Genomic DNA, 19,284 nt, shown 5'->3' on the forward strand with positions numbered 1-19,284 from the left:
GTAGCCCCCTAGATTGGTTGGAGATGGGTGGAAAAGAATCTTGCTAAACAAAGGGTAGAGGCTAAGTTGGGTTGTGGTCCTGTGGAAGTCAGAGATTTTCTGGGAAGAATGGGGAAAGAGGTTTGTGGAAGTAAGAATGAGGGGTATTAGAGGGGTGTAGATGTCTAAAGTTGACAGGCCGCAAGGTTGGTAGCAACATTGGAGGGTGATGGTGAAAGGACAAGACGGAGAACTGTAGTGACACAGTGCTATAGGTTAGCGGAAAGGAAAAACTCTGTGTTTTCAAGGATGGGAGGGAGGTATAGGAAGTTGAATCCCAAGTGACTGACTTTTTTGATTAGGGTAAGGTGGAGGTAAAGGAGCCAACAATGCAGAGGGTTCTTTTTTGGGGAGCCTGAAGATTTTGAAGGTCTTATTTATGGAAAAAGGTGCTGACAGTGTGAAGGGAAGACCAAGAGAGTAGGGTACACTTTGTAGGTTGTGGTAGATTAACTTGTATGAGGATCCTATGGTCCTTGGTAAGCATCAGGGACTGTTGGTTCAAGCAAGTGGAAGGGCCCTGTAGTTTTTTTGAACAAAAACGTATCCTTGGTAACAAGAAAGGATGTCTGAAGACAACCAAATCGAAATCTGATGCTGACTGTTCTGTGAGCAATGGCGGGTCCATGACACGGCAGAGAACACCAGGGCGTGATCTTGGAGTGGAGGGTAGCTTGGGATGGGAGAGGGTGTTTGGTGATGGAGCATTGCCTTGGGTGAACTTCAGTGATGATGAAGTTTTGCACACAAAAACATCATCGGTAGACTATGATGGATGACCAGGTCAGTGGGGGCTGGTCAGCTGGTGGCAAAGACATTGGAGATTTGCTTGTGCAGGACTTGGACTGATATCTGGTTGCTTTGCAATGAATACAGTGGGGAGACAACCATTCATATTTGATGGGTTGTTTGAACTAGTTCTTCTTTTATGACTTTTTTTTGTTGTAAGTTAAGAGTTATGTAAGAGGGGTAGTTTGATCTGTTAGTGTTGAGAAAAACGATTGTTGTGGAATGACTTAATTGATCACTGTGATCTTAAACCCTCTATCTATAATAAAGTGGAAAAGGACTATTACATAAATACCCTTACTTGGGTAAAAAGAAATAGAAAATTACACAAACTAAAACTCTAATAGAATTGAACTCCTTATAGGATTCAACCAACACTCCCTCTCAAGTTGAGGCATAGATATTACTCATGCCTAACTTGCCTACAATAGGAAGGAAATCTCCTTCTTTCAAACCCTTTGTGAAAATATCTGCCACTTGGTCTTCGGACCTCACAAAAGGCATGCAGGTAAGCCCTTGTTCCAACTTTCCTTTGACAAAAAATCTATCAATTTCAATGTGCTTAGTTTGATCATGTTGTATAGGATTATTGGCAATACTAATGGCAGCATTATTGTCACAATATAGCATCATAGACTTTGGAATTTGGATTCCAATATCTTTTAGTAGGCTTTTCAACCATAGTAGTTCACAAACTCCACGAACCATGTGTTTATATTCAGCTTAAGTACTGGATAAAGCTACCACATTTTGTTTCTTACTCCTCCAAGTAACAAGATTACCTCCAACAAACGTACAGTAACATGAAATTGACTTCCTATCAGGAGATCCAGCGTAGTTTGCATCACTGTATGCTTCTACCCTGAGATTATCAGTGGGTGACAAAGGTATTTCTTTTCTAGGAGTTCCCTTCAAATATTGCAGCATTCTTGTAACAGCCTTCATATGAGCTAAATATGGATCATGCAATGTCTAGCCTGGTGTGAGATAAGTAAATAAGCTTCCCTACCAACCTTTGGTATATTTCTTTGTCCATTGGTTCCCCCTCTTTTTCCTTAAGTTTAGTTCCAGCCTCAAAGGGGTATTAATTATTTTACACCCCAACATTCCCACTTCCAATAATAAATCTAGGACATGCTTCCTCTGGGATAGGTATATACCCTTCTTTGATCGAGCCACCTCAATCCCTAGGAAGTACTGTAACTTCCCTAGATCTTTAGTCTTAAACTCTCTGCCAAGAAAAGTCCTTCAACCTTTGAATTTCCTTACCATCATTCCTTGTGATGACAAATCGCCCACATAAACAATAAGAAGTGTGATATTGGTCTCTGACTTCTTGACAAATAGTGTATGATCAGCATTGCTTTGTTTGTACCTAATAGAGGTCACTACCTTCTGAAGGCGTCCAAACCAACATCTAGGAGATTGTTTTAACCCATAAATTGACCTCTTCAATTGAAAAACTTTCCTTGTAGTATTGTCATTTGAGAAACCATGTGGGATTTCCATATAGTCTTCTTCCTCCAACTCCCCATGCAAGAAGATATTCTTTACATCTAGTCGGTGTAAGTTCCAGTCTTTGTTCACAGTTACAGACAACAGAAGTCTGATAGTGTTCAGTTTACAACAGGGGCAAAAGTCTCCTAATAATCAATCCCATATGTTTGGGTAAACCCCTTTGCAACTAGTCTAACCTTCAACCTATTGACGGAACCATCCATATTTTGTTTTACCACAAACGCCCTTTTATAACCCATGGGTTTTTTTCCTGAAGGGAGTATAACTAACTCTCTAGTATCATTTTTCTTCATTGCCTGCATTTTCTCTACTATAGTTGCCTTCCATCTTTTATTAGCATAGGTTTCCTGCCAATTTTTCGGAATAGAAATAGATAATAGAGAGGATATAAAAACACGGTAAGAGTCAGACAAAGAGTTATAAGAAACATAATTAGCTATATGCTAAGTACAATATCAAGCTCCTTTCCTAATAGCAATAGGAAGATCAGAAGAAGATACCTGAGGAGGAACAATAGAATTTGATTTTGGAGCAAGGGACTGAAGTGGTACCATGTCACTTTTCTCCACCTGTTGTTGCCCATTGTAATTCTTCCTCTGATAAATCTAGACCACCTTATTATGGTCAATCTTGTTTTGAAAGACCTCAATAGTGTGCCTCACAGGAGTGGTCTCCCCTTGACCAGGTTCTTCACATGGTTCAAAAAGTGGAGGGGTAGAATTAGAGTCCTCAGGTATATTGGCCGAAGTCTCCCCCCGGTCAAGAAACTCTTCTTGAACTCCTAAGTTGTGTTGTGTGGGAGTCATTGTGTGTGATACGAAGGTCTAAAGTTAGAAAGAACACCTCTCCTCTAGGACTCTCCCCCGGAGAGGTGTATAGGTTGGGCAAGATTCATTAAAAATTACATCCATCGACACAATAGTCTTTCTGGAAGGAAGATGATAACATTTGTACCCTTTCTGAGTAGTAGAATACCCCAAAAAATATGCAGCGGAGGTTGCGGGGAGCCAACTTACTTTAGTGGGCTATGATTCTGGCATAACACACACAACCCAAAACCTTTGGGGGAAGAACAAAAGAGACTACCTAGAGAATCTCATTAAGGCATTTAAAACTAAGTATCCTATCGGGCATCCTATTCATAAGGTAAGAAGCAGTGAGTGTAGCATCACTCTAGTATTGATCAGGGACATTCATAGCAATCATAATTGAACGGATTATCTTTAGGACTATTTTAAAAGATGTCGATTCTTCCTTTCGGCAACCCCATTTTGGGCAGCCGTATCAACACAACTAGTCTGATGTACTATGCCAGACTCAGAGAGATATCTTTAAAATTCACCACCAATATACTCGGTGCCATTGTCACTGCGAAGGATCTTCACAATGACATTTAACTGAGTTTTAATCATATTATTAAAATCACAAAAACATAAAAAAACCTCATGTTTTTGTTTTAAAAGATAAATCCATGTAGAACAAAGTGACAATCAATAAAAGTAAAAAAGGTACCTATGGCCAGTAATAGACACACGTCGGCAGGGGCCCCGCACATTAGTATGAACTAGCACAAAAGAAATAGATTTTTTATTATGAAGAGAGAAGGTAAATAAGTAGAACGAGTCCTTCGCAAAAATGCAGGCTTCACAAAAAAATTCATCCTTGTTATAAGAAGAAAATAAATCAGCAAATACTTTATTAAGAGTTCATAGAGATGGGTGACCTAGCCTACGGTGCAACTGATGAAGGTTTGATATTACTGAAATGAACCTGTTTAGAAGATGCAATCAGAGTATAAGTAAATCCTCCAATCGGATCTAGCAAATAAAGTCCATCGTTTAGTTTACCACGTCCAATCTCCTTCCTCGTTACCAGATCCTGGAAGACACAGTAAGATGAGAAAAATGTCACTTTACAATTCAAGTCATTTGTAAGACTACTAATAGATAATTAGTTAGTAGAGAAATAGGGAACATGTAATACTTTAGATAAAGAAAGTGACGGAAAATGTTGAATGGTCCCTTTTCCAGCAATGGAAGAATAGGAGCCATTAGCAATTCGAACTTTATCTTTTTTAGAAGTTGGAGAATAATGTAAGAAAAAGGAGGATGAACCTGTCATATGATCTGTGGCTCCTGTATCAATGATCCAAGGAGCAGAAACTGAAGAAACATGGAAGCTGGTAAAATTTTTACCTGAAGTAGCAAGGTAGGAATTGGTATGGGTAGTGGAGGAAGCAATAGTAGGGGTTGTACCGGCAGTAGAAGACTGCAAGAATACATCACAGAGTAGCTAACTCCTCCTGGGAAAAACCAACGTCTGCAAAGGGTGTTGTGGAAATTATCTCAGAAATATTAGCCTTCGTTTTTCCTCTTCTTTGTACCCTTATATGGTTTAAAGCAGTCCCCTAGAGCTTGGTTTGAAAGATTTTACAAGGCAATGGTCTCTTATGGCTATAGGCAAAGTAATGTAGACCATACCTTATTTATCAAGCGCAATGGATCTCATACTACAATACTCCTTGTATTTGTGGATGATATTGTTATCACTTATCACAGAAAGCTGTGAGGAGGAAATTATAGCCTTGTAGACATTTTTGGGAATAGAGTTTGAGATAAAAGACATGGGCAAGCTCAGGTACTTTCTCAGATTGGAGTTGGCTTACTTTGCTAATGGGTGTGTCTCTCTTTGTTAGAGAAAGTACACCTTGGACCTATTAAAAGAGATTGGAATGCTAGGGTTTAGACTTGTAGAGACCCTAGTGGAACATAATCAACACTTGAAAGCTAAGGAAAGGGAACCAGTTGACAAAACCAACTACCAAGAACTAGTTAGGAAGTTGATTTATTTGTCACACACTAGGTTGGATATCACTTTTGCAGTCAAACTTGTTAGTTGGTATGTGTACGATCCTTACTCTTCACATCTTGATGCAATATACTGCATCTTGAGGTATTTGAAGGCATCACCAGAGAGAGGTATCCTAATTTCTTCTTAGGGACATCTAAAAGTTGAAGCATACACAGATGCAGATTGGGCAGGATGTTTGGATGGTAGGGGATCTACCTTTGGGTTTTGTACTTATGTGGGGGGGGGTGGTAACTTGGTGTGGTGGAGGAGCAAAAAACAGACTGTATTGGCTCGGTCAAGTGCTAAAGCAGAGTTTAGAACTTTTGCTCAAGGCATTTTTGAAGTGTTATAGTTGAAGGGCATTCTTCGAGAACCTAGGACAGATCTAGAAGATCCTATAAGGCTGTATTCTGACAGCAAATCAGCCTTCAACATAGCCCATAATCCAGTTCAGCATGATAGGACCGAACATTTGGAAATTGACAGGCATTTTATCAAAGAAAAGATTGAGTCTAGACTGGTTCAGATTCTTTTGTCACATCTGACAATCAGCTGTGTTGATGTGTTCACAAAGAGTTTTAAGTGTCAAATTATTTAGTAGTATTGTCAACAAGTTGGGCATGATGAATATCTATGCACCAACTTGAGGGGGAATGTTGTAAGTCAAGAGTTAAGTAAGAGGGGTAGTTTGGTCTGTTAGAGTGATTTTATTATTTATGTTTTTTAGTCCCACATCGGGTATCAATGTACTTTTTCTTACATTCTACTATTATAAATGACTTGCTATGTCACATTGGCATAAGTTAGGATTCATTCAATTCTTTCAACATTTTTGTTTTTTGGGGGTGGGGGGTTGGAGGGTAGAGGGATTGTGTGCATTGATCTCAATACAAATCCTAGCAAAGAATAAGCCTTCGCCGGGTGTGCGTATTGGGAAAGAGGGTTTGGCTGATGACTGAGCCAATTAGGCTGAGACAATCTGAGCACCAATGTTGGATGGGAAGTCCTGGAAGAGCTACCCACAAGGGAATGGTGCTGAAGCTGATCTGTGGAAAATTATCGTTTCAATTTCTAGTCTAGAATCATGACATATGGCTAATTTAGATATAATGGTCTCTGTCTTGTTCCTAATTAGTTTTCAAATTAATTTCCTAAAATCTGTCCACAATGCCCTCTGTTTTCACCCTTTTGACACATTAGAATCAATTTATGTTTCTCCTTTTGCTCTCTGCTAGTCTCTCTCTTTCTCACCCCCTCTATCTCCTCCCTCTCACCCTCTCTTGGAATGGAGTTGTCACTCTTCTTTCTAGCTTTACCGGAATTTTTAATGTGGATGGGGAGAGGTTGCAAGTAAGTCTCAGTTTAGGGTTCTATCTCCATGATAAATCTATTTTCTGATTTAATCTTAACAGAAAACTGACTTTAGAACCTTAAAACAGAATTTGAACCCCGAGTTGCAATACTTGACTAATATCTCTTTCTGGTTTTTGATTAATAGATTGGAGCCAAGAGGGAGAGGATAAAAGTTCTATCGGTGCTAACTCAGAAGTTTGATTTTGAGTTTGATGCTCAACTCAAAATTGATTTCTGAGTGGCCCTTTGTGGCTGCTTCACTTAATCTTTTCTGCTTTGACTTTCTCTGACTCCGATATCTGCAGGCTCTTCAAGTGCTGCATCTCCTCTCTCACTGCTACTTCTTTAATCAGACTGAATCAAATTCTGTCTTCTCTTTTATCTTCTCTTTCTGGTATTTATGGTTCCAGCTCTGCATCACATTGCCAAAAGAAGTTGAGTTTGTCACCAACAAGCCAGGGAGCTTCTTCTAAGTCTTGGCTTTGGCTTCTTCACAGTGGAACTGGGAAAATAAAATCTATTTTTTATGCAATTTATGCTTTCTAATTGAACTTCTTGTTGATTTGACAAAACTGCACTCTTGATTCTAGGCCTAACATTTGTATTGGATTTCTTTTTTGGTCTTTCCTTGGGGGTGTCCTATCTCTTTTGGATGAGGGTGCATCTTTCTTGTATATCTTCTTTCTCTTGCATTTATCAAAATTTCCCCCATCAAAAGAATCAATACCAGAACATGAAAATTGCACCACTGTCTTTGCTTATTCCAGACAGAACAAGTTAGATGGCTTGAACGATGATTGACATGGCCAAAATCATTTGAAGCCAGCCTCTGTAATGCACAATGATAAGAACTTGTACATTGTAATTGTTATTGCTGGGAAACTAACACTTAGTTCAAGGTAGTTTGGCTTCTTCTTCTTTCTTTTATTTTTATTTTTTAATCTTCTTCTTTTTCCCCTTTCCTCTGTATTATTATTGCATGTTACTTCCAGAAGTTGCACGTAACTTGCATTTGATTCCATAGTATTCTTCCGGTTATTAGTTTTTCTAGTAATGGTTTCGGTATTTGATAACATGTAGAGGACTGTTATTGTGATTGTCTTTTTGATGGTTGTTCTGTTATTTTCATTCAGAGTTGTTCACACACTAAGCCACAATTTCCGAAGTGCAACTAATATTGTGTGTACACCATTGAAACTACCCATCAAACAGCATCACGTCCTTCTGAAAGTCATTTATGCTGGTGTTAATGCTAGTGATGTGAGTTCCTCAACTCCTCTTATTTTGTTTACCCCGCCCTTTTTTCTTTTTGGTTGATGTTGACTTGGTACAAAGAATGATGATATTTTATTGTGATTATAAGAAAAAGTGTTCCTCTGTGCGTGTATGTATTTGGCATATCTCTCTCTCTCTCTCTATCTATCTATATATCTATATCTATCTTCCTCTTCTCTATCTATCTCTAAATTTATAAGGTTTGCTTAGGTTAATTGCTAAGCTTCCTGCTTTCTTTTTGTTCTTTCATGACTGCAGGTTAATTTTAGTTCTGGCCGTTATTTTGGAGGAAGTGAGAAGGAGTTGACCTCTCGCCTTCCATTTGAGGCTGGTTTTGAGGTGTAGAAAACAGTGGAATTCAAAATTTGTCTAGTGTTCTGAAGCTTCTCAAGTTACATATTATGCTTTGATATAAGTGACTTTTACTTGGATAGCAATTGTAGGATTTGCATTACATAGCCATCATACTTGCAAACTTCTTCTGGAAAACCCATGTCTGTGTGTGTGTGTGTGTGATTTTCAACAGTCACTGTTAACTATTATTCCCCATTTTCTATTGGTAATGCGCAGTCTTGGAGCTGGTGGCTTTTAGTGTCCATTTCATGTACTGTTGAGCCTGCTTCATCTTTGTAGGTGTTCTTTTTCTTTGTAAAAAAAAGTTCTTTCAAGTTTTTAGTTTTGTTAGATTTTATCAGATATTCAAAAGGTACCCTTTGTAAAAGTTTGGTATTCTAGTGTTTTCCCCAACTGAGTCTAATGATCGATGTATTTGCATCTCTAGGATTGGTTTGTGTATGGTAATAAAGGAGCAAAATACAGAAAACTGAGCCTTCAAGAGCATCAATTTTCATGAGGATGAAGCCTATTACCAGTCTTCTTTTCAAGGTAGGCTCTTGGGGAATAGAATCCTTCTCATTTCTAAACCCTTTTGTCATTGATAGTGTTTGTCTCTAGGGGGAGAAAACAGATGAGATTTACTCCACCCCAATTAGACAAACAGATCTCCTCAACTGTTCTGGGGAAGGGTAGCTCCTAATATACCTTGTCCATCAATGCTCCCTGAGCTTCTGTTGACAAACCCAAACACTAGGTATTGAATCCCCTCCTTCTGACAATCTTCCTGTTGCTATTGAAAAGTTGTCAAAACCTACCAAGTAACCATCTTTAACTCTGCTACAAATCAGTATCTCCCTCTCCACGAGTCCGCGTACTTTTGTTTCTTAGCTACCTTCTTCCCATTCCACATGGTTGGGGAAGCTATGATAGATTGAAAATGGACGAATGCTGTTCTATAGGATATACAGGACTTGAAGCAAAATGATACCTGGGAGCTTGTCCCTCGTCCTTGAAGGATCTTATCCAGTTTGATGCAAGTGGGTATTCATTATAAACCTGAAGGAAGATGGACTGTTGACTGATATATGGCAAGATTAGTTGCCAAGGGCTTCTTCCAGACATATGACATTGACTATCTTGACACCTTTGGCACTTGTTGCAAAGATGATCTCTTTTTGAGGATTGCCATCCTACACTGTAAATCTTGGATTGAATCTTCAGCAGTTAAATGTAAAGAAAGCTTTCCTAAATGGAGATCTTGAAGAAGAGGTATGGACCAAGTTTCCTTCTGGCATTTATTCACCATCTACTGATGGTAAATTGTGTTGACTTGAAAACACCTGTATGCCTCAAGCAGTCCCACTGGTTGGCTTGGGAGGTTCTGGAATGTCATGCACAAGTTTGGGTACAAACAAGTCATGCTGGTCACACCCTAATTATTGAAGGAGAAAAAGTTACTTCTTAAATAAGTTGATGACTTAGTTATAATTGCAATGATGATACATAAACCTATGTATTGAAGACTCATTTGGCAACATGATTTGAAACCGAAGATTTTGGACAACTCAACGGAATTCCTTCGGATTTTTGTAGCCGATCCAGCTAGGGTATCTTCATTTCATGAAGAAGGCATGTCCTAGACCTTCTTGATGAAACAGGTATGCTTGGATTCAAGCATGAAAAGTCGCCTATTGAAGCTAGCCTTCAAGTGAATGGTCAGAGGGTGATCCAGTGGATAAGGAATGATATCAATGTCTTGTAGGAAGACTTATATACCTCTTACATATGTGACACATATCTGTGGGCATGGTAAGCCGGTTTCTATATGATCCATAGACAACTCATCTCAAGTTAGAATATCAGTCCGAGGTATATAAAAACAGCTTCAGAGATAGGCATCCTAGACTCATATTCTCTGACAATAATAGTCTAAAGTTAAACTCCTATACCCATGCTGACTGGGTAAGCTCTATTGATGATCATTTGTGCAACCTGAAGATATTACAGATTCCTTGAAGGTAATATGGTCACATGGCAAAGTCAGAGCAATCTTCAGTGTCCAGATTTAGTGCAGAAGCTGAGTGTAGAGTAATGAACCAGTGATACAAGATCTGTGAACTCGTCCAGATTAAAGCAATGCTTGCTGAAGTAGGAGTGACTCATTAGCTACGTATGTGTTATTAATATGATAATAATGCTGCTGTCACATGACTCAGACCCCACCTAAACCAAGCAGGTCCAGTGTGCCTCAATGTCCCAAACATTTACTTTACAGCCCTAGATCTTAGATGTAGTATACTAAAACAAAGGAAACCCACATCGATCACAATGTATAATAGGATCAGATTTGCAAATTGCAACAGAACTTCACACAAAAGATCCAACATTTAGAAAGCCTTACATAGAAGAATATTCATTCAAATATCACAAAATATGGTTGCTACTCTAAACAGAATCACAAAGATACCCAGGACTAGCAGGCATTGGGGGTCTCTCCCATTCTCTCTCTTCCTTCACTCTGTCGATTTGCCTGAGATGGCTGGGAGTCGGAGCAGGAAAATCCTCCAGGAGGAGACGAGATCTGCTACTGTTCCACCTTTTTCTGTGTCTCTTCCCTCCCTTCCCACAAGGATACTCAGAACTGGTAGGCATTGGGGGTCTCTCCCTCTCTCTCTCTCTCTCTCTCTTCCTTCACTCTGTCAATCTGCTTGAGATGGCTAGGAATCAGAGTAGGAAAATCCTCCAGGAGGAGATGAGATCTGCTACTGTTCTGCCTTTCTCTGTCTCTCTCTTCCCTCTCTTCCCTCTCTTCCCTCTTCACAGTCTCTTCTCTCTCTTCCTTCCCTCACTCTCTCTCATTTTGTCTTTTACTGTCTCTCTCAGTCTCTCTCTCACTCCTACAATTCTTCTCTTCGTTCTCTCTCTAATCTGCCTGAGATGGTTGGGATCCGGAGCAAGAGATCTGATACTGTTCCACCTCTTTTTATCTCGCTCATCCCTCTCCACTGTCTCTTCTCTGTCTTCCTTCCGTCACTCTCTCTTTCTTCCTTCTCCCTATAATTTCCTTGAGATGCTTGGGAGATGGAGCAGCCTCCAGGAGAAGAGAACTGTTTAGCCTCTCTCTCTGTCTCTTTATTCCCTCTCTACGATCTCTTCTATTGCTTCCTTCCCTCGCTCTCATTTTGTCTCTGTCTTTCTGTCTTTGATTCCCTCTCTTTCTTCAATCTGTTCTTTGAGAAAAACTTAGATCCAGAGAAGGACAATCCCTCTGGAATGGACGTTTATACTTGTTCTGTCTCTCAGTCTCTCTCTTCCCTTTCTTCTCTCTCATTCTGTTTCTCGCTTCGTTCTCTCACACTCTATCAATCTTGTGTTCTCTCTCTTCAAATCCTCTCTTCCTTTTGTCACTCTTCCTGGTTTATGAGTCTTTTCTCTTTGGTTGTGTCTCTCTCTTCCCCCTCGTTCTATCTTTCTTTTCCTTCTTCCACTCTCTCTCTCTTCTTAGCTTTTGCCTGCCCTTTCTTTATATTCCTTTCTTCTTGCTTCTTTTTCCTACTGTTTAGAGCCGTCCGGGGCCGTCCTTCCTTGCCTCTGCCACCTCTGTTGTGTTATGCCCTTGTCTCCCTACTTCTACTGTTGCCACTAATTGATGTGAAGCTTCTGAAGTCTGCTTTGTTTAAGTCCTTGCTCACATTGAAGATGGAGATTTTGCACCTATTGTAACCTCCAAGATTGTTGATATTTGAGCTTTTGAATTCTTTGTTAGTCTTACAACCAAGGTTGTCAAGGTGACCAAAGCGATTGGGGCTCCGCCTAGGCGATTAGGCAACAAAGTAGTGCCTAGGCGGCAATAAGGCGGCCAAAGCAGTTGGGTCAAAAATTTTCAATACAACTACTTTTAAACTACTTTTTTAATACAACTATTTTCTATAATAAGCTAAATAAACAATCAATAGTCACATTCATCCAAAAAAGAAAGCATTCAAGAATCATAATTGTGAAAAATTATCCAAAAAAAAAAAAACACAAACATAAGTTCATCTCATCAAGCATCAGAACAATGACTATGTACTAACAGGGCCAACATGATAAATTAATAGATCTCATTAATCCGATTTCCAAGTCATTGTCCATTTAATAATTTATTGATTTTCGATGTTGTGTATGGCTCATGCTTCACATTTTGTTGCCGACGGGCACGGGGGTACCGGCGGGGGTGTGGTGGTAGCGCCCCTAGAGCTTGTAGAGGTCCTATGTCACTTTGGGCTTTAGAGTTCATTTGCAATTTGGGCCTCCATTCCGAAATGACTAAGCTATTAAATTTCTATATGACTGTGTAGAATAAATTTTGATTTAAAAAAAAAAGTTAAGAAAAAAATATTATGTATAAAATGTAAAAAAAGCGGTTGCTTTAGCATTTAGGTAGCAATAAGGAGCAAAATGCGATAATACGATAGCGCTTAGGCGGAAAAGTGGCAAAAAAACAACGTGTCAATTAAGTGGTTCAAAACAAGGAGGTTGAAAAATTCGAAAACAATTTCGGTCAAAATGTCTGCATTTTTCAAAAATGAAACGAAATTCCAATTATTTCGAAAAAGTTACAGATTTTGACCCAAATTTCAACCATTTCGGAGGTTTAGACCGAAATTTCGACCATCTTGACTGAAATTTCAACCATTTCAACATTCCAACTTGTTTTTTTTTTCAGTTTTTGTTGATTTCTATCCCATTTTCATCTAATTTCCATGTCTCCTTTGTCTTCAAGCACCTCTTTCGCTTATCTTTTGCCTTCAAACACCTCCTAAGCCACAATAGCTACAAAGGAAACTTTGGCAGCAATAGAATGTGAAGCATGAGCCATACTCAACTATTCCAAACTTCCCCTTTTTTTATTTTTGTTTTATTCATGCCTTAAATGATCTTGTATTGCCTTGAAATTAATGTATGTTTAGCCTAGGACTATGATCTATGATTGTGTTTGGTTAAACTTATTTTTTTTATTATTTGCTACCATTTTTTCATTTATGATTTTAATAATTGTTTTCTAAAATTATGTATATATGATGTATAGGCTTCAACTTAATATATGTGAGACACCATCACTTGATCTAGTCGGTCATTTTATTTTGTTCACTTGTATATATATAACCATTCTACCAAACAATTCATATATGCAATGATTCTATGACTGTATGCAATACAGTTTGTACTTGTTAGAACTAGTCATTTGTTAATATACTTGAATGATAAATTTTCGATGGTTTTTTTTTTGGCAAAATACTAGTTTCATTGTGTTTATTATGCTTTAAATAGGTAAGAGGCAATAAATCAGATGAAATGGACGTCATATAAGGCCCGAAACCTAGGGTTGAAATTTAAAAAAAAATAAAAATAAATAATCACATGTTTCGTCCAAAATTTCGGTCGAAACCTAAAAATTTTGGCCTTTTCTTGGGTCGAAATCTTGGTTTCAATCGAAATTTTTTCCTTGCTTCTTATAACAGCTGAAACAACCCTTTTAGGCCATGCTACTACAACTTTGAATCCTGCTATGTTGCTTCAGTCACTTTGGAAGCATCTAGGTCCCGAAGCCACTCTAATTCGACGCTTTGCAACTTGGAAGACTTCAACAGGTGCAAATAGCAGGATTCAAATATCAATGACTTATTTATCTCCGTCTCACTTCCCATGCTTTGTATCAATGACTTATTCACATTACTGATTTATTTCAAATGAAATTCTTTAACTATCTCACCTCAATGCTGTTCATAGACTGGAGGATGTTATCGTGTTCCATCTTCACATCCACTTGCTTGCAAGTCTGTGTTCAACCCAAGTCTATTTTTGTAGTGGTACTTGGGGGGGGGGGGTTCAAATAGTAAGCTGCAGAATTGCAAATTCACAATTACATATTGGGATGGTCAATTTGTTAATTAACATCATGTGAGGTAGATAGCATAAATAACTATTACTTACCATCTCTATGCAATGGTTGCCTAAGTTGGTGTCCAACATTAATCGATGATCTTCAGGAATCTTTTGCTGCTTTTAGGATTTATATTGTATATATTTTCATATATTTTCCTTCATCAATTCAATAGCAGCATAAAAATTGGGTACGGTGGGCTCTCTTTAAATAGAGCCCACCAAATGTAGGACCTTTATCGCTAGAATCATCATTTTTACCACATTATCCAATTGTCTTAATAAGTCATCAGATGCAATGGTGGCCTGTGCATGTCTTTTACCCTAGTGCTACATCCTCTCCATTTAAAGAACTTCTCGGATACAAATATAGATCTGAGTCCATATTTCTTACTCTCAAAGCTCCTCAATGCAATATAGTTAAGAGGAGTATCTTTTAATCCTTGGTTGCACTAGGTCCCACCACATTTCCCCCTAATCAAATTCAAGGCATAACCTTTGTTGTAAACAATGTTCTTTACCTACCTTGCCTTGTCAACTACACCTTGCACAATCTTGAATTTGCCAATGTCTTTCGTGATGAGGTCAATGCAGTGGGGAACACATGGTGTCCAAAAGAGGTTGTATTTTTTATTGTCCATGAAATTTTGCTTGGCATTCTCAAAGTTACCACCATTGTCCGTTACAATTTGGACAACGTTCCTCACCCTATCCTCAATTTCCCCTTCTTTTAGGAGTTTGTATATATATTTTGCATCCTTAACTTCTTTGCATGCATCCACTGATTTCAAAAATACAATCCACCCACCGTGGTAATCCTTAAAGTTTATGATATACTTTCTTGTAGGACTGATCTATCCATCACACAGTATAGCAACACCATACTTTTCCCAGAATGGCCTCATCTCTGCAATGCACTCATCAACCTTGGCCTTTTATTGTGGATGACATACATTCATGATCTTTTATGGTGTGCGCTCCTTATGACTTGGATTAGCCTCATAAATAGTATCAATCATTGTCTGGTAGTAGGGGCCTTGTGAGATGTACAACATCCACTACATGTTTTTCTAAGCCCCCTTGATCTTGGGTTGCCTTGCCTATTTCTTTCTGAACACCTGGGGATCCTGTCGTAGTAAAGGATTAACATGTGGATGCACTATTGTTGGTTGAGGTCTATTAGGAGTTGAATTCTAGGAGTTTTAGTTCATCTAATTTTCTATTCTTGTTACTCAAGTAGGGGTATTTATGTAATAGTATTGTTTCCACTTTATTATAAATAGAAGGCTTGGGATCGCACTGATTTATTCAAGCCATTCTACCATAATCTTCTTTCTCAACATGGCATCAGAGCCTAATTTTGATTAGGGAAGAACAAAGAAAAAAAGAGAAAGAGAGAGAGAAAAAAGACGGAACTAGAGAAATCAATTCTTTCTCTTGATTTCCCTTCACTATTGCTGGGAAAAAAATCCTCTGCTGTGCATAGCAGTGCACATTTATGCCAAATAATTGACAGTGATTTAAAGATTGATTTCAATTTTGAAGAGTTCAAAATAGCCTTGTAATTTCTTTGCTTTCTCAGCCAGCTATTTGGCATAAATGTGCACTGCTGTGCACAGCTGAGGATGTTTTTCCCTGTTGCTGCCTTTGCCGCTGCCTCCACCTCTCCACCATCTACAACCACCATCGCCAACACCTGCAATCCATCTTTCAGCCATCGTACCTGCAGAACAGGAATAGCATCGTCCCTGCAGCAAAAAAAAAGAGAAAAATATCCAGCACCTTCGATACAGCCCCTGCAAGTATCACCATGCTGCAACTTCCCCATCACTTCTTCTTCTTCTTTGTCAACCTTTGAAACCAGACCTGAATTTTTTTTCAAACAACTTATCGTCTATGTCCTTTGTTGAATTTTAAAAAGCCATCGTTACTTCCTTCCGCCATTGCTGAGATTTATTTTTTCCTTCCGCTGTAGATGTTTTCTGTCAAACTGTTTCTACCTTCTTAAAACCTGCGACAGTATTTTATTTATTTCTGCTGAACCAGTGACTATACCTAGAAAAAAAAAAACTGATGTTCCAGCCTTCCAAGGGTCTAATTTGTGAATTCGCATATTTTTATGGGTTTGTTTGTGATATACCATGTTACAAGGGTCTATTTGTGGTTTTCTTTACATCTAGGGTCTATTTGTAATTTCCCATATACCCAGGGATCTTTTTGTGATTTCCCATATACCCATGGTCTATTTGTGATTTCCCATATGTTTAGGGGTCTATTTGTGATTTTCCATATATCTAGGGGTCTCTTTTCTAAAGAAGGGATGTTGTCCTTTACCATATGAATCTTATAACTCCTTAGATTCGTTTGGGTGGTCTGGTTATTCCATTCTGCGCAACGTTACAGTTGTTTCAAACGGGTGAAGACTGAAGAACTGTAGACAATTTTTTGACATGGCAACCACCGATGGTACAACTGCTCCCACTAGTTCCGAAAGTTACCCCTCTCTTCCTCCTCTTTCGGTAAGATTTGATGGAACAAATTACTTGATCTGGTTTCGATATGCATACTTGCCTATTGTTGGAAAAGGACTTGTTGGACACATTATGGGCACCATTATCAAACCTACCACCATAGGTGTTCCACAGGATAAATGGATCTTGAATGACTCTTTTATCATGTCGTTCCTCTTGAATTCCATGAATCGAAATATTCCTCGTGGATTCCTATTACTTGATACTGCAAGTCAGATTTGGAAAGCTACTACAGAAACAAATGGGTAGTTGGGGAATGATGCACAAGTTTATGGGTTACCGAAGAAGCTTCATGAGACTACACAAAAGGAATTGATTGTGACCCAGTATTATGTAGAGTTGCATTCTCTTTGGCAAGAGTTGGATCACTATGGGGATTATCACCCCACCAATTCGGATGATGTGGGTACTTACAGGAAGCATGTTGATAAGATTCGTGTAAATAACTTCTTGGCGGGTTCAAATGTGGAGTACGATCAGATCAGGATACAAGTATTGAGTCGTTCTCCCTTTCCTACACTTGAACAATCTTATGCATTTGTTTAGTGTGAGGAAAGTTGTTGATTTCCCATGCTTTATGCTCCTATTGCGGAGAAATCAGCCCTACAATTTTTTAGCATCAAATTTAATTTGACTATGGAAATTGTCATGTGTGAGCACTGTTATAAACCATATCATACTAAGGCCAATTGTTGGAAGCTCCATGGGAAGCTTGCTAATTTTGAACAAAAAAGGGCACAAAGAAAGGGAAAATCAAAGGCTAATCTTTCTGAGACTGTTCCCACAACATCCTTTGCAGACATTAGCTTTTAACAAGAGGAATTAGCTACTCTGCGACATATTATGCTATCTTTTACTGTTGGTGCAGGCTCTACCACTGCTTCCGCCACTACCCAAACCAACTCCTACCTTGCTACTTCAGGTAAAACTTTTACACGCTTCCATGTTTCTTCGGTTTCTGCTCCTTGGATCATTGATACAGGAGCCATAGATCATATGATAGGTTCATCCCCTTTTTTTCTTACATTATTCTCCGACTTTTAAGAAAGATAAAGTTCGAATTGCTGATGGCTCTTATTCTAGTATTGCTGGAAAATGGACCATTCAACATTTTCCATCACTTTCTTTGTCTAAAGTTTTTTCATGTTCTTTTATTCTTTACTAACTTACTTTCTATCAGTCCTCCTGCACATGACTTGAATTATAAAGTGAATTTTTTCCCATCTTACTATGTCTTCCAGGATCTGGTAATGGGGAAGGAGATTGGACGTGGTAAACTAGGCAGTGGACTTTATCTGCTAGAGCCGATTCGAGAATCTACTTCTGCTCTGGCTGCATCTTCTTATTAGGTTCATTAGGTACTATCGGACCTTCATCAGTGGCATCGTAGGCTCAGTCACCCCCTTTAGGAACTCTTAAGAAAGTATTTCCTAATTTAGTTTCTTCTTGTAATAAGGACGAATTTTTTTGTGAAGCCTGCATTTTGCCAAAGCAGTCTTGTTTTACTTATTTACCTTCTCTTCACAATATGAAATCTATTCCTTTTATGTTAATTCATACTGATGTATGGGGCCCTTGTCGACGTGTGTCTATTATTGGCCATAGATACTTTGTTACTTTTATTGATTGTCACTCTCAAACTACGTGGATTTATCTTTTAAAACAAAAAAATGAGGTTTTTTTATGTTTCTGATTTTCATAATATGATTAAAACTCAGTTCAATGCCACTATAAAGGTCCTTCGCAGTGGCAATGGCATAGAGTATATTGATGGTAAATTTTAGAGATATCTCTCTGACTTTGGCATAATAAACTAGACTAGTTATGTTGATACGACTGCCTAGAATGGGGTTCGCTGAAAGGAAGAACCAACATCTCTTACAGATAGCCCGTTCTATTGTGATTGCTATGAATGTCCTTAACCAATAGTAGAGTGATGCTATACTAATTGCCTCTTACCTTATGAATAGGATGCCCAAGAGGTTACTTGGTTTTCATTGTCCTAATGAGATTCTCTAAGGTGACTCTTCCTTTGTTATTTCCCCCAAGATTTTCGGTTGTATGGGTTATACTAGAATCGCAGCTCACCAGAGTAAACTGGCTCCCCGCAGCCTATGCTGTATAGTTCTAGGGTATTCTGCTACTCAGAAGGGGTATAATTGTTGTCATCCTCCTTCTAAGAAAACCATTGTGTCCATGGATGTCATTTTTAATGAGTCATGACCTTACTATACACTTCTCCAGGGGGAGAGCCCTAAAGGAGAGGTGTTCTTTCCAACTTTGGACCTTCCTACCAGACATATAGACTCCCACACACCACCACAACACAACTTAAGAGCTCATGAAGTGTTTGATCAGGGGTAGACTTTGGCCAGTATATTGGAGGACTTTAATTCTCCCCCTTCGTTTTTTGAACCCGATGAAGAACCTGGTTATGGGGAGGCCACTCTTGTGAGACACTATTGAGGTCTTTCAAAATAAGAGTGATTAGAATAAGGAGGTACAGACTTATCAAAGGAAGAATTACAATCGGCCAAAGTAGGTGAAGAAAGATGATAGGTTACCACTTTAGTCTCTTGCTCCAGAATTAGATTTTACTGTTCTCCTTGAGGTATCTTGTTTTGATCTTCCTATTGATGTTAGAAAAGGAGTAAGATCTTGTACTCAA

General features: G+C 38.7%; 1 protein-coding gene across 1 annotated transcript in view; it reads left to right on the top strand.

Annotated features, from left to right (window-relative positions):
• Nucleotides 1-19,284, top strand: part of NQR (ARP protein (REF)) — a 135,721-nt gene that overhangs the window by 59,241 nt on the left and 57,196 nt on the right. The window contains exons 8-9 of the mRNA XM_089157237.1: nucleotides 7,683-7,809; nucleotides 8,083-8,163. Of these exons, the coding sequence (XP_089013363.1) occupies nucleotides 7,683-7,809; nucleotides 8,083-8,163 (208 nt within the window). The remainder of the gene's footprint in view (nucleotides 1-7,682; nucleotides 7,810-8,082; nucleotides 8,164-19,284) is intronic.

Source organism: Hakea prostrata, chromosome 5 (assembly GCF_041222555.1).
Source record: "Hakea prostrata isolate BN-2017 chromosome 5, UWA_Hpros_2, whole genome shotgun sequence".
Taxonomy (NCBI): Eukaryota; Viridiplantae; Streptophyta; class Magnoliopsida; order Proteales; family Proteaceae; genus Hakea; species Hakea prostrata.